The sequence below is a fragment of the Rhinoraja longicauda genome, chromosome 37 (assembly GCF_053455715.1).
Source record: "Rhinoraja longicauda isolate Sanriku21f chromosome 37, sRhiLon1.1, whole genome shotgun sequence".
Classification (NCBI taxonomy): domain Eukaryota; kingdom Metazoa; phylum Chordata; class Chondrichthyes; order Rajiformes; family Arhynchobatidae; genus Rhinoraja; species Rhinoraja longicauda.
This window is the reverse complement of record NC_135989.1, coordinates 13,315,907-13,331,822: the sequence shown is the minus strand read 5'-3', so window position 1 is coordinate 13,331,822 and position 15,916 is coordinate 13,315,907. Positions and strand designations below refer to the sequence as shown.

Below are 15,916 nucleotides of genomic sequence, written 5' to 3'. Positions count from 1 at the left end.
TTAAATTTGATCCCTTGTCTGTAATCAAATTTTATTTTTAAATTTTTATTTATTTTTATTTTTTTTACTTTGTATTTGTTTTACTAATGTCAATGCAGACATATAAGCAGTCAGCACTTTGGTTTATCCCCATTCTCTAAAACAATCATTAAAGTTTTTGCATAATTTAGAAACGGTAACCATGTTTCTTTAAAGCTTTCCTGTAAACCTTTGAGAGAGAATCTAATCTTCTCTATCTTTAAGTGATATAACACATCCTTGATCCATCTATTATGAGTGGGTGGCAATACGTACTTCCAATTAAGAAGTATAAGACGTCTAGCCAAAAGAGAAGTAAAAGACATAATTACTTTAAGATATCGGGGGGTATTAGTTCCAGAAGTGACACCAAAAAGAGCTGTAAGAGGATTGGGTAGAATATCTATACCGGATATATCCCTAAAAGATTTAAAAATCCCCGTCCAAAATTCAGACAGGCGGGGGCACGTCCAAAACATGTGAATCAAGTCGGCAGGTGTTTGTCGACAACGGTTACATGCGTCACTCGCGCCGGGAAATATTCTTGCTAGTCTAGCGTTAGTGTAATGCGTGCGATGCAAAATTTTACATTGTATAAGACTATGTCTAGCACAAATTGAGGAAGTGTGAACAAGTCCCAGCAGAGTTTCCCATGTCCGATCCGTCATGCCAAACCCCAAATCCTGTTCCCAAGCTACCTTAAGATTATGGAGAGATTCAGGCTTAATGGAGTCTATTTCAGTGAGTATAATTGAAATCAGCCTCTGCGCATTGGGATTCAAAAGAAGAACAGAATCAATTTCAGAGTAAGTGGGCTGACTTGGAAATTCTGGAAATTGCCTTTGTAAGAAGTGCCTGACCTGAAAATAGCGAAATAGATGTGATCGGGGCAAGTTGAACCGTTCAGACAGGTCTGGAAATGACAAGAAGGTCCCATCACCATACAGACAATTTCAGAAACATACTTCCACAGATGAATGTCATAGTAATTCAGAATTTATGATCATATAACTGCATAAAATAAGTGGCAATGTTAGGAAGATCAGACATTGACAGATATTTAGTAATCTTCTGTGTGCAAAATGTATGTGCATGTATGTATGGTAATGCATGCATAAGTTGTTATTTTATCTCAAAAATAGTTATGGTATTTGAGGCCAGAACAGGTCACTTTGATGATGGAAGAATTAGTACTTAGCTCATACAGTTGGGTTCAACAACTGTATAGACTTTGTATCTTTAAAATGCCCCGCGTTTTCAATAAAACCTTTACTTTTCACACACTCACATTAGCTGTGTAAACACTGTTTTCAAAAAGAGTGTTTCCTTGAATGGTGCGCATTTTGTCTTGCATCAGACCATCGAAGATACGAGCCCCATCAAGCGATCGGCATCCACGCTGGGCCATCAGCGCTCCAAGGGCATACGGCTGGATGACTACTCTCTGGAGAGGGTGATTCCCGAGGAGTCACAAAGGAACCATCGCCGAAGGGAGAGGGGTCACAGGACATCAGAGAGGTCGTTGAGCCGATACACGGATGCCGACACAGGTCAGCCCTTTGTATTGCTCGTCGAGGAATGTTGTTTTGCCTTTAACCTGACCAGTCTTGCTGGCCAGCTGAGATGACATCTAAGAGACATTCAGTGGCATTTATTCACAAAATGCTGGAGTAACTCAGCGGGTCAGGCAGCATCTCAGGAGAGAAAGAATGGGCGACGTTTCGGGTCGAGACCCTTCTTCAGACTGATGTCACGGGGGGTGGGACAAAGGAAGGATATAGGTGGAGACAGGTAGATGGAGGGAGATCTGGGAAGGAGGAGGGGAAGAGAGGGACTATCTAAAGTTGGAGAAGTCAATGTTCATACCACTGGGCTGCAAGCTGCCCAGGCGAAATATGAGGTGTTGTTGAATACGCTGGCTGGTGGGGTGGAAGGTGAGAACGAGGGGGATTCTGTCCTTGTTACGAATGGGGGGAGGGGGAGCAAGAGCGGAGTTGCGGGATGTAGAAGAGACCCAAGTGAGAGCCTCATCTATAATGGAAGAGGGGAGGCCCCGTTTCCTGAAGAATGAGGACATCTCTGACGCCCTAGTGTGAAACACCTCATCCCGGGCGCAGATGCGGCGTAGACGGAGGAATTGGGAGTAGGGGATAGACTTTTTGCAGGGGACCGGGTGGGAAGAAGTGTAGTCCAGATAGCTGTGCGAGTCAGTGGGTTTATAGAAATTGGAGGAACAGCACCTCATATTTCGCCTGGGCAGCTTGCAGCCCAGTGGTATGAACATTGACTTCTCCAACTTTAGATAGTTCCTCTGTCCCTCTCTTCCCCTCCCCCTTCCCAGATCTCCCTCTATCTTCCTGTCTCCACCTATATCCTTCCTTTGTCCCGCCCCCCCCGACATCAGTCTGAAGAAGGGTCTCGACCCGAAACGTCACCCATTCCTTCTCTCCCGAGATGCTGCCTGACCTGCTGAGTTACTCCAGCATTTTGTTAATAAATACCTTCGATTTGTACCAGCATCTGCAGTTATTTTCTTACCCTAAGAGACAATCACATCACTATGAGACTAGAGGTATATGCAATTTTGGCCATGTGAGGGTGGTTCTGTTCAGTTTAGTTTATTGTCACGTGTACCGAGGTAGAAACATCGAAAGTAGGTGCAGGAGGCCATTCGGCCCTTCGAGCCAGCACCGCCATTCATTGTGATCGTGGCTGATCATCCACAATCAGTAACCCGTGCCTGCCTTCTCCCCATATCCCTTGATTCCGTCCGCTAGCACCTAGAGCTCTAACTCTCTTTTAAACTGTGAAAAGCTTTTGTTGCATGCTAACCATTCTGCAGAAAGACAATACATGATTACAATCTGACCATTCACAGTGTACACAACGATATGGGAGTAATGTCTAGTGCAAGGTAAACTCAGCAAAGTCCGATCAAAGATAGTCCAAGGGTCACCAATAAGGTAGATAGTTGCTCAGGACTGCCCTCTAGTTGCAATAGGATGGTTCATTTGCCTGAAAACAGCCTGGAAGAAACTAGGTAGGTTGGAAACTGGGTCAATAGACAATAGACAATAGACAATAGACAATAGACAATAGGTGCAGGAGGAGGCCATTCAGCCCTTCGAGCCTGTACGCACCGCCATTCAATGGATCATGGCTGATCACTCTCAATCAGTACCCCGTTCCTGCCTTCTCCCCATACCCCCTCACTCCGCTATCCTTAAGAGCTCTATCCAGCTCTCTCTTGAAAGCATCCAACGAACTGGCCTCCACTGCCTTCTGAGGCAGAGAATTCCACACCTTCACCACCCTCTGACTGAAAAAGTTCTTCCTCATCTCCGTTCTAAATGGCCTACCCCTTATTCTCAAACTGTGGCCCCTTGTTCTGGACTCCCCCAACATTGGGAACATGTTTCCTGCCTCTAATGTGTCCAATCCCCTAATTATCTTATATGTTTCAATAAGATCCCCCCTCATCCTTCTAAATTCCAGTGTATACAAGCCCAATCGCTCCAGCCTTCTCGAAAAGTTACGAATGAACCAGATTTTTTTTAAAATTCTATCGTCACCTTAACTGACATAAGCTTTTTGTGCTATATTCATTTCACCAAATTTAAATTCTGCTGCTGCTTTGATGAGATTTGAACTGGTGTCTCCAGATGGTTAGTCCAGATAGGACTGAGAAATAGAGTTGATGCTTCCGGTCAATGAATTTTCATCAGGAGAGGAGCAACATGGACCACTCCGTTGAGATCGCCTATACTGAAGTGTAGTACGCAAAGGAGCCATTTTAGTAAGCAAAACCCGCCGCTCGCTCTGCCTCTCGCAGTGTAGTATAAGAAAATAACTGCAGATGCTGGAACAAATCGAAGGTATTTATTCACAAAATGCTGGAGTAACTCAGCAGGTCAGGCAGCATCTCAGGAGAGAAGGAATGGGCGACGTTTCAGGTCGAGACCCTTCTTCAGACTCTCGCAGTGTTTTGGGGGAACAGTATGTGTGATGATACCATTAAAATGCAGAATATATCTCATCTATCAATTTTTGCTATTTTTCTTTAAAAATGCTTCTGCAAGTTTCTGCCTACTAAAATGGCCGCCGTGACCGACTACGGTTTTTCGGGTCGAGTGGTCTATCTAGTATCTGCGATTCAGAACACTATCATTCAACTTGCTTGAGCAAGGGAGAGTCTGTAATGGTTCAAAAATCAGCCAGCAATCTGACTCCTGATTGCCACACAGTGATTTGTTATTGTAAGGTTGAGTGGATTTAACTTTAGGTCAAGAATGACTTTGAATGAGATGCACGTTTACTGAAAGTGAAGTGGAATTTGGGGAATAGGTGTTGTGATATTGCTGGGACTACTTTGTTGTATCCCAAGGACTACTTTGTTTGCCTGTGTAGTAATGTGTACATAAGGTAATGATGTGATTAGGTGGCCACTCTGGTTCCAGGTGGCCACGGAATAAGCAGCCTGGAGTTGAGCTCCAGCATTGTAACCTTTTACACACTTGTACTTGTTCCCAATGTTGGGGGAGTCCAGAACAAGGGGCCACAGTTTAAGAATAAGGGGTAGGCCATTTAGAACGGAGATGAGGAAGAACTTTTTCAGTCAGAGAGTGGTGAAGGTGTGGGATTCTCTGCCTCAGAAGGCGGTGGAGGCCAGTTCGTTGGATGCTTTCAAGAGAGAGCTGGATAGAGCTCTTAAGGATAGCGGAGTGAGGGGGTATGGGGAGAAGGCAGGAACGGGGTACTGATTGAGAGTGATCAGCCATGATCGCATTGAATGGCGGTGCTGGCTCGAAGGGCTGAATGGCCTACTCCTGCACCTATTGTCTATTGTCTATTGTCCCTCCAGAGTCTCAACAAAGGTACAACAGGTACCGGACCACGAAGTACAACAATAGGTGGAGGTCATTACAGCCCTTCATGGCTCTTTGGCTTTTCAATGAGAGTATGGTCAACATGTGACCTAAAAGGACACAAAGTGTTGGAGTAACTCAGCGGGTCAGGCAGCATCTCTGGAGGACATGGATGGGTGTCTTTTCGGTTTGGGACCCTTCTTCAGACTGATTATTCGGGGGGGGGGGGGGGGGGTGGAGAAGAAAGCTGGAAGAAGGGAGTGGCAGGAAAAAAACATGGCAGGCAATAACTGGGGACAAGAGGGGAGGGTTCTAATACGCAGATAGTTGGAACAAAAAGGTGAATGTGTGAGGTGGGACTGAAGGGTCACGAATTGTCAAACCAGAGAGAGGAAAGTAGCGGGTAGTGGAGAGGTGAAATAGGTGGGAGTTCAGGTGTGGCACAGGGAAGGGGGTGGGGAGAAAGGGGAGAGTTTGGGGGCGGGGGGTAGGGGTTAGTTAGAGGTTACCTACAATTGGAAAATTCGATGTTTATTCATATCATATCATATCATATACATACAGCCGGAAACAGGCCTTTTCGGCCCTCCAAGTCCGCGCCGCCCAGTGATCCCCGTACATTAACACTATCCTACACCCACTAGGGACAATTTTTACATTTACCCAGCCAATTAACCTACATACCTGTACGTCTTTGGAGTGTGGGAGGAAACCGAAGATCTCGGAGAAAACCCACGCAGGTCACGGGGAGAACGTACAAACTCCTTACAGTGCAGCACCCGTAGTCAGGATTGAACCTGAGTCTCCGGCGCTGCATTCGCTGTAAAGCAGCAACTCTACCGCTGCGCCACCAATTCCATTGAACTGTTAGCCCTGGCAGAAGTAGTTTATATCTACCCCACTTGTATATGTTTCCTTAAGTGCCTCTTAATCGTCTAAACTGAAGGGGATACAGGCACATTCCTTGTATATGCACATACTTGGCCAATAAACTTATTCATTCATTCATTCATTCATTCATTCATTCATTCGAATACAGACCCGATTTGTGTATTGCCTTGTGATTTAACCCTTTCAGGCCTGGTATAATTCTGATAGACTTGTATTGCATGCAGTCAAAACACAAAACATTCTTCCTGAGGTATAGAGTCATAGAGTCCTACAGCACAGAAAGAGGCCCTTCGGCCCATCGTGTCCGCGCCGCCCGTTACCAAACACAGTCTAATTTTAATCCCATTTTCCCGCATTTGGACCGTAGCCCTGAATGTTGTAGCATTTCAAGTGCCCATCCAAATGCCTCTTAAACGTTGTGAGTGTTCCCGCCTCCACCACCACCCCAGGCAGTGAGTTCCAGACTCCAACCACCCTCTGGTTGGAGTCTGGAGTATATGACCATGAATGTGTTACTGCCATTTAGTAAGTTGACCTATGGATAATTAGGGATAAGATGTTGTATTGCATCTTACTACCATGGATTATTTTTTCTTTGCAAGACCCTCATCTATTGCCAATGTCTAATAATCCTTGAGGTAGTGAGGGTGCCTGTTGAACTTCTACTCTCTTACTGCTGAAAGAGCTTCCAAAGACCCTTTGGGAAAGGGGACTTCCAGGATCAATGCCCAGCGACAATGAAGGAATGGTGACAAACATGTCCTAGTCAGAATGGTGTGTGACTTGAAGAGGAATTTACAGCTGAATAAGCAGAAACAAAACTGCCGATGCTGCAAATGAAAATTACTGGACACTCAGCTAATCAGGCAGCACCTGAAAGAGAGTGGTGGCTGAAATATGTGTCAGAAGATATGAAATCTTGTAAAAACGTGTACCTCCGCCAGATTCATTACCTGCCCCCTTGCTTTCAGTCACCACAAGTTACAGGTTTTCCTCCAAGACATGTAAAACGGAGTTGGAAAATGTAGCTCTAACTTCATCTTCACTGGGTTGGAATCCTGGAAATCCATTCGTAAGGGTGACTGTGGGATTATTATCTTCACAGTGGACTTCAATGGTTCAAGATGCTGGCTCAACGCCACCTTCTCACGGGATGCTGGGGATGGTCGATAAACGCTGGCTTTTATCTGGCCCTCCCATAGAAACATAGACATAGAAAATAGGTGCAGGAGTAGGCCATTCGGCCCTTCGAGCCTGCACCGCCATTCAATATGATCATGGGTGATCATCCAGCTCAGTAGCCTGTACCTGCCTTCTCTCCATACCCCCTGATCCCTTTAGCAAAAAGGGCCAAATCTAACTCCCTCTTAAATATAGCCAATGAACTGGCCTCAACTACCTTTTGTGGCATTTATTCCTACTCTTTGCTTCCTGTCCGCCAACCAATTTTCTATCCACCTCAACACTGAACCCTCAATACCGTGTGCTTTAAGTTTGTACACCAATCTCCTATGTGGGACCTTGTCGAAGGCCTTCTGAAAGTCCAGATATAACACATCGACTGGTTCTCCCTTATCCACTCTACTAGTTACATCCTCGAAAAATTCTATAAGATTCGTCAGACATGATTTGCCTTTGGTAAATCCATGCTGACTTTGTCCGATGATTTCACCACTTTCCAAATGTGATGCTATCACATCTTTAATAACTGACTCTAGCATTTTCCCCACTACCGATGTTAGGCTAACTGGTCTATAATTCCCCGTTTTCTCTCTCCCTCCCTTTTTAAAAAGTGGGGTTACATTAGCCATAAATAAAATCAAAAACAAGTAGATTAAGCAACATATTTGGGCACCTACATTAACTCAAGGTGCAGCAGTCAAAGGTGGCTGGCTTAGGAAATCATTGTGCAAAATAGGTGGCCTACGTGTCAATTCTTTGTAATAGGTTAATTCCCGGAATGGCGGGACTATCATATGTTGAAAGACTGGAGCGACTAGGCTTGTATACACTGGAATTTAGAAGGATGAGAGGAGATCTTATCGAAACGTATAAGATTATTAAGGGGTTGGACACGTTAGAGGCAGGAAACATGTTCCCAATGTTGGGGGAGTCCAGAACAAGGGGCCACAGTTTAAGAATAAGGAGTAGGCCATTTAGAACTGAGATGAGGAAAAACCTTTTTCAGTCAGAGAGTTGTGAATCTGTGGAATTCTCTGCCTCAGAAGGCAGTGGAGGCCAATTCTCTGAATGCATTCAAGAGAGAGCTGGATAGAGCTCTTGAGGATAGCGGAGTCAGGGGGTATGGGGAGAAGGCAGGAACGGGGCACTGATTGAGAATGATCAGCCATGATTACATTGAATGGCGGTGCTGGCTCAAAGGGCCGAATGGCCTCCTCCTGCACCTATTGTCTATCTAACGTATTTAGAAATATTTAGTTACTGAGATGAATATTAAGCTGCAAGTCTTTCTTTTTCTAAACATTTTCCGATTTTTTTTTCCTTTGCCTAAATGATCAGCTTTTATTGATGTAGGGCTCGGAACAGACCCCAGCACCACGACGCAGTCGGGCGACCTCCCTCCGACGGAGAAGGACCGGGAGCGGGGAAGGGCCAAGGACAGGAAGCACCATCACCACCACCACCACCACCACCACCACACGCCGTCCGACAAGGAGCGTTATTCCCAGGAGCGCCACGAGTACAGCCGGCCTCGATCAAGGGAGAGGCGGTGGTCACGCTCACCGAGTGAAGGGCGGGAGTGTGTCCCCCATAGACAGGTGGGTCTGCACACGTCACACACCGCGGGCCACTCAAAGAACTCTAGGCGATTGTGTATCCCAACGTGGCCTCAGTGCCACCATGGATTTTTTTTTTTTTTTTTTTTTTAAATATATCAAAAAACACTTTATTCAAGTAATAAATATTTAGAAACATAGAAAATAGGTGCAGGAGTAGGCCATTCGGCCCTTCGAGCCTGCACCGCCATTCAATATGATCATTCAATATGATCAATATGATCATTCAATATGATCAATATGATCATTCAATATTATCGTCGTGTCTACTGTGATTTGTTCGGCCACTGTCTCATCTCTGAGTCAGAAAATTATAGGTTCAAGACCAACTCCCCAGATTTGACTACAGTGCCACGGCTTAGAAACATAGAAACATAGAAACATAGAAAATAGGTGCAGGAGTAGGCCATTCGGCCCTTCGAGCCTGTACGCACCGCCATTCAATATGATCATGGCTGATCATCCAGCTCAGTATCCCTTACCTGCCTTCTCTCCATACCCCCTGATCCCTTTAGCCACAAGGGCCACATCTAACTCCCTCTTAAATATAGCCAATGAACTGGCCTCAACTACCTTCTGTGGCAGAGAATTCCACAGATTCACCACTCTCTGTGTGAAGAAATGTTTTCTCATCTCGGTCCTAAAAGACGTCCCCTTTATCCTTAAGCTGTGACCCCTAGTTCTGGACTTCCCCAACATCGGGAACAATCTTCCTGCATCTAGCCTCTTCAACCCCTTAAGAATTTTATATGTTTCTATAAGATCCCCCCTCAGTCTTCTAAATTCCAGCGAGTACAAGCCGAGTCTATCCAGTCTTTCTTCATATGAAAGTCCTGCCATCCCAGGGATCAGTCTGGTGAACCTTCTCTGTACTCCCTCTAAGGCTAGAATGTATTTCCTCAGATTAGGAGACCAAAACTGTACACAATACTCCAGGTGCGGTTTACAAAACATCTTCTTTTCAACAACTCCATCCGACATTTCCGGAGGTTACACATTCAATGCCAACATTCGCCAACATTTCCGTCACCTACAACGGGACCCCACCACTGGCCATATCTTCCCATCCCCTCCCCTTTCTACGTTCCGCAGAGACCGTTCCCTCCGTAACTCCCTGGTCCACTTGTCCCTTCCTACCCAAACCACCCCATCCCCGGGGACTTTCCCATGCAACCGCACGAGATGCAACACCTGTCCCTTTACCTCCCCCCTCAACTCCATCCAAGGACCCAAACAGTCTTTCCAGTTGAGACAAAGGTTCACCTGCACCTCCTCCAACCTCATCTATTGCATCCGCTGTTCTAGATGTCAACTTATTTACATCAGCGAAACCAAGCGCAGGCTCGGCGATCGCTTCGCTCAACACCTGCGCTCGGTCCGCATTGACAAAACTGATCTCCCGGTGGCCGAGCACTTCAACTCCCCCTCCCATTCCCAGTCTGACCTTTCTGTCATGGGCCTCCTCCAGTGCAATAGTGAGGCCCACCGGAAATTGGAGGAACAGCACCTCATATTTCGCCTGGGCAGCTTGCAGCCCAGTGGTATGAACATCGACTTCTCCAACTTTAGATAGTTCCTCTGTCCCTCTCTTCCCCTCCTCCTTCCCAGATCTCCCTCTATCTTCCTGCCTCCACCTATATCCTTCCTTTGTCCCGCCCCCCTGACATCAGTCTGAAGAAGGGTCTCGACCCGAAACGTCACCCATTCCTTCTCTCCTGAGATGCTGCCTGACCTGCTGAGTTACTCCAGCATTTTGTGAATAAATACCTTCGATTTATACCAGCATCTGCAGTTATTTTCTTATACATTCAATGCAGATATTCATTTCCAATTTTAACACAGAATCCCTTATTTGGAGGGGCGTCTCTCTCCACCACACCCTGCCCCCCATGTCCAGCAGCGGAAGGACCCTAGACTGTGGTCCTCCCCCACAGAGCCTTGGCGTTGGCTGCACCAAGCTTCAGTGCGTCCATCAGCACGTACTCCTGCAGTCTGCAGCGGGCCCAGTCAGCAACAGTGGAAATCATTCAATCTTTGTCGAAAGAAAATACATATCCTTAGCTCCACGATGTACCACCTTATAGAAACACCACCTTTCCTTAAATTACAACCTCAATTCCCACCCATTGGTCTCAGTAACCCTTGCATTAAATAACCGATTTTTATCCTAACATATTTAGTAATATTTAGTTACTGAAGTAAATATTAAGCTGCTCTAAATGCAAGTCTTTCTTTCTAAACATTTTCCGATTTCTTTTTCATTGCCGATATGATCAGCTTTTATTGATTTCGGGCTCGGGACAGACCAGGTGGTGAAACCCATCCCTTCAGACTTTGTTCGGCAAGACTCAAGCACAAGAATTATTTCATCGATGCGTACTTTTAACGAGAACTATTCATTATCCGATAGTGTTGTTTTAGAGCATTTAAACACACACGTGAACAAGCAGCGAAGAAAGGCGTATGATCCATGTACTGTTTAAGTTGGCATCATGGTCAGCACAGACACAATGGGCCGAAGGGCCTTCACTGTTCTAGATTTAGCCTGCATTGCCACCCGATTTAATTTCTGATCAATATCTGATAAATTTTCATTTCAGCATTAATTTCTGCTAAATATCCATTTCAGAAAAAGAAATGATCAGGAGTCTTCCACAAATTGCTTCCAATGTAAAAAATGAATTAAATCTCACTTGCAGATTGAAGCTGGTATTTACCAATGGTTCTAATCTAAACAAATTTTGTGTAATTGAATAACCACCATTTTGTATCTGATGACTGACCGGCAATAATTTTCAACTGAAGGGCAGATCGATCTGCAGGCAGGAAGGTTAAAAGGTACACGCCAAGATGGCAAAGCTTTAGCTGTAGAGTTATCCCGATAACCATCATTTTTCGATCAGCCGCTTGTGAGAAGGTTACGTACAGCCAGAAGCCAAACCTTCCACCAGGGCCCTGGTCCCCTGATCTACAGAAAGGAAGAAAGAAATAGAGCAGCTTCCCACAGCTGTGTAGGAAAATAACTGCAGATGCTGGTACAAATCGAAGGTATCACAAAATGCTGGAGTAACTCAGCAGGTCAGGCAGCATCTAGGAGAGAGGGAATGGGTGACGTTTCGAATCGAGAAGCCATACGAAAGTCAGGCATGGATCAATCCGCCTAGGGGATTGACCTACACTTGCCACAGGTACCTGCAGCCCATGATTACATTTGGGAAAGGTCGTCATTGCCAATAGAGTTTAAACTAGACGTTTAACAGTGACTGACTTTCAATATGTTGTGCTACTGATGTCAGGGGGGCGGGACATGGAAAGGATATAGGTGGAGACAGGAAGACAGTGGGAGAACTGGGAAGGGGGAGAGGGGGGGGGGGGAAGAGAGGGACAGAGGAGCTATCAAAAGTTGGAGAAGTCAATGTTCGGTCTGAAGAAGGGTCCCGACCCGAAACGTCACCCATTCCCTCTCTCCTAGATGCTGCCTGACCCGCTGAGTTACTCCAGCATTTGTGATACCTTCCCACATCTGATCTTCGAAGTGGAAACTGGTTTAGTGCATGTGGCTGTCTACCTATGGAGCATGATGGGGTGGCTGCTGGTGTCATACACGAGGCTTGATTCTGACTACCTATCCATGCAATAACCAGCAGAACTATCTACTTGAAGCCAGGGTTGGTTGTTCTGAATGAACCAAATGGGCGATTTACCTTTGCAACTTTTGTGTGAAGCAGGTAGCTTTTCCAAATTCAAAGAATGTAATGCAAGATTACTGGTTATATCTTTTATTTTGAAACACAAAAAAATATATTGCGAAGCCTTTTTCTCTCTGGTTGTTGCTTTCTAATGAGCTGAGGGGCCATACAGATTAAACATCTTGGTTGTCTAGTGCCTCCTTCATTGTCAGAGTGAGGCCCAGCGCAAATTGGAGGAACAGCACCTCATATTTCGCTTGGGTAGTTTACACCCCAGCGGTATGAACGTTGACTTCTCCAACTTCAGATGGTCCCTGCGTTCCCTCTCTATCCCCTCACCCTTCCCAGTTCTCCCGCTAGTCTTCCTGTCCAAACTTCTCTCCGACCTTGGCCACAGTTTCCTTCCTCTCCATATTAAAATGAGATCTGCCCGAAGGACAAGAGTTCACCCAGGCATAACGTTAATATGAAAAAGACACAAAATGCTGGAGTAACTCAGCGGGTTGGGCAGCCTCCCTGGAGAACTTTGACATTTATTTGGATTTAATGTCAACAGTTGTTAAACTCACCAGTTGTATTCATTCAGAAAGAGGTGGTTCTACATGAAGCTGCCACTGCCCTTGTCTTTCTAGGAGGTAGAGGTTGTCTCAAACCCAATCCCAATCCAGACTGGGGTACGATTGGCAGCCATTATTGCAACTTGCATTCAGCCCGACCTACCACTCACTGGTCAATGTCACACCCTGGATTTCAGCAGCCAAAGCCCGTGAACATTAAACCCATCGTTTCATTCACCATGGGAGTCCCAACCTTTTCGGTTTAGGCTTCAGACTTCCAGCAAGTTCGATGACGACCAAAGTCTCCAAGCTGTCTAATGTGTGTGGCCTTGCAATGCGCTTTTAAACCCATGTTATGTAAAGCACAATGCCTGCTCTTTCTCAACCCCTTGACTTACAGACGCCAATTTCTCTTTTTACTTTCCTTTTTGACTTTTGTTGGTTCTGTGGTCGTTGCTTCATTTCCCCCCTGTGTTACCTCTTTGTTTTTTTTTTCCGATGTTTTTTTTCCTGTCCGTGTTTTTTGCTCCCGATTTTTTATTTTTTGATTTGCTTTGTTTCGATTTTCATCTAGGGCAGTAGTTCTGTGAGTGGGAGTCCAGTTCCTTCCACTTCTGGTACCAGCACACCGAGGAGAGGACGCAGGCAACTCCCCCAGACTCCTTCCACGCCTAGGCCTCATGTCACCTACTCCCCCGTGGTTCGCAAGGCCATGAACACATCGCAACAACAGCAGCAACAACAGCAGCAACAGCAGCAACAGCAGCAGCAACAACAGCAGCAGGGCAGGACACCGACCCCTGTGCCACGCCGGTACTCACCCCCTCCACAGGAGCACCACAGGGGCGAGAGGCAAGGCAGCAGCAGCAGGTCCCCCGGCACAGAGAGAGGCTCCCCGAGGCTACACCGCCAGGGCAGCGGCCAGTGGTCCACCCCCAGCTCCCACCTCTCCGAGCCTTACCTGGGTTGCCACGACGATGACTATTACCGGAGCCCCGACTACGACGGAGCGTCGCGGGAGGAGACTCTGACCTTCGAGGTGGCCATGGCGACGTGTTCCGGGGGGTCGCCGAGGACTTGTCGGGGGGCGCCTCCGCAGCCCTGCTCCTCCTCCTCCGTGTCCCTCCCCAGGCACGGGCGCCGGGTGCCCAACGGGTACTACCACAACCTGGGCCCGGCCAAAACGAGAGGGCCAGGCGCAAGGAAAGGGATGCACGAACCCTACAGTGAGACCGACGAGGATGACTGGTGCTAGCCCCCCCCTCTCCTCCTCCTCCTCCTCCTCCTCCTCCTCCCCTCATAACCTTCACCCCGCCAACCCCCCCTCCATACTTCTTACATTGCCAAGCGAGCCGGAAGTCTCCGGGCGTCTTCTGAGGAGCTTCCAAAAAAACACACACACACACACACACACACGGACATAACTCGAAGGAAGGGATGAGGTTGGAAGGGAAATTGAACCAATCTTTACTGAGGTGTGCGCGTGTGTGTGTGTGTGAGGGGCGTCGAGGAATCAAAATGGCGGCCCGGCCTAGTGCTTGGCTCAATTGAGAGGGAAACAAGACCCTGTTTTGAGGGGGAGGGAAAAGCGTTTGGGGTTTTATCGATGAGTTTTATCATCCATTACCTGCTAATATGTTATTTGGTATTGTTTGGCTCGGGTGTGATGGGCTTGGGGGGTGGCGGGGAACTGGGGAGGGGTGTTTAGGTTGCCCGGCAGTGTGTAGGCCGCAGGAGGAGTGGTCACTAAGCAACGGTGGTCACCATGCGGCCTGGCCTTCAGCCTCATCAGAACGGTCCACCACAGCATGGATTCCTCTCCTTCTCTCTCTCTCTCTCTCTCTATAAGGAGCATGTCGTGATCAAGAGCACTTTGATTTAATGTGCGTATGTTGGAGGGGGGGGTTGGGGATGGGGAAGGGTTGTAGTGGTGGTGTGTGGGGAAGGGGTTTGGGGGGCATGAGATGGGGAGCATCTGAGGGGGGGGCAGGCAACTAACTCCCTACAAACTCGCCTGAGATCATTTCCATTTTATTTGTAATTCTGCTTTTTCGATCCCTGTAGATTGAACGGGGGGAGGGGGTGGGGGGGGGGGGGATGGGGTGGGGGTGCCTCACTGAGATGGGCGAGGGGTGCAGAGGAACGGGGAACCACTCTGTGCCAGACCTTCAAACACTGGCAACATGACCACCAGCCCAGTGCAAAATGGAGTGTATGTTTTTTTTTAATGTGTGCCAAGCTCCTAGTGCCTTTGTGGTTTCATCAGTTTGTTAGTTTTCCAAATGTGCTTTCTTTCGTTCCACCCTTTATAAGTCAGAATTGATGATATTCTGCTGGAGTTTCCGACCCATGTTAACCAAGATTAGGGTTGCCAACTTCCTCACTCCCAAATACGGGACAAGGTGACGTCACCGCCCCGCGCGCCCCACGTGACCTCACCCAGCCAGCGGCCACGCGCTCCCGCTCCACCAATGGCGGCCGCCATTGGTGGAGCGGGAGCACGTTGGTCGCTGGCTGGGTGAGGTCGCGCGGGGCGGTTACGTCACCCTTTGACCCTTATTATTTGGGAGTGAGGAAGTTGGCAACCCTACTAATACTGGCACAAGGGCGGTCCCGTGCGGGACAAACTAATTCAGCCCAAAATACGGGATGTCCCGGCTAATACGGGACAGTTGGCGACCTTAGCCAAGATTCCTGACCATTGCCAGTTTATGGGTGGCAGGGAACGGTGACATTTCAAGGGATTGGGCCTTGGGTTCCAGTTGTTAGCTTAAGGCTTAATAATTGCAAATGAAACCAAACAAAAATTTAAAGGGTGTGGAACAAAGGGAAGTGAGTACTTTGAAAATCAGAATCCTGGTATCCAGATTTGCACATTTCTGAAGTTCAATGTGCTGCAGTGCCCAGGAACCAGGCTGACCTCTCAATGAATGCTCCCTTAATTCACTGTACTCCCCCAGTGAAGGTGGCTTTGATGCATTTCGGCGTTATGGTTTAACCTTACTTGTACTCAGAAATTACAACTAAGTTCAGTCTCTGGCATGTTATAGGAGATCAGAGGGACCCTGGAAGAGAAGTCACAAGGGTGGCACAGTGGC

General features: G+C 47.2%; 1 protein-coding gene across 10 annotated transcripts in view; it reads left to right on the top strand.

The window, feature by feature from the left end:
• The window catches only part of LOC144610509 (voltage-dependent P/Q-type calcium channel subunit alpha-1A-like), a 398,212-nt gene extending 383,738 nt beyond the window's left edge, over positions 1 to 14,474 (top strand). For 6 of the 10 annotated variants that reach the window (XM_078429265.1, XM_078429261.1, XM_078429262.1 and 3 more), the window contains 3 exons: positions 1,376 to 1,568; positions 8,295 to 8,554; positions 13,393 to 14,474. In XM_078429265.1, coding sequence (XP_078285391.1) covers positions 1,376 to 1,568; positions 8,295 to 8,554; positions 13,393 to 14,073 — 1,134 coding nt within the window. In that variant the 3' untranslated portion in view covers positions 14,074 to 14,474. The remainder of the gene's footprint in view (positions 1 to 1,375; positions 1,569 to 8,294; positions 8,555 to 13,392) is intronic. The other 4 variants (XM_078429269.1, XM_078429267.1, XM_078429263.1 and 1 more) reach the window with 2 other exon arrangements.
• The last annotated feature ends 1,442 nt before the right edge of the window (positions 14,475 to 15,916 follow it).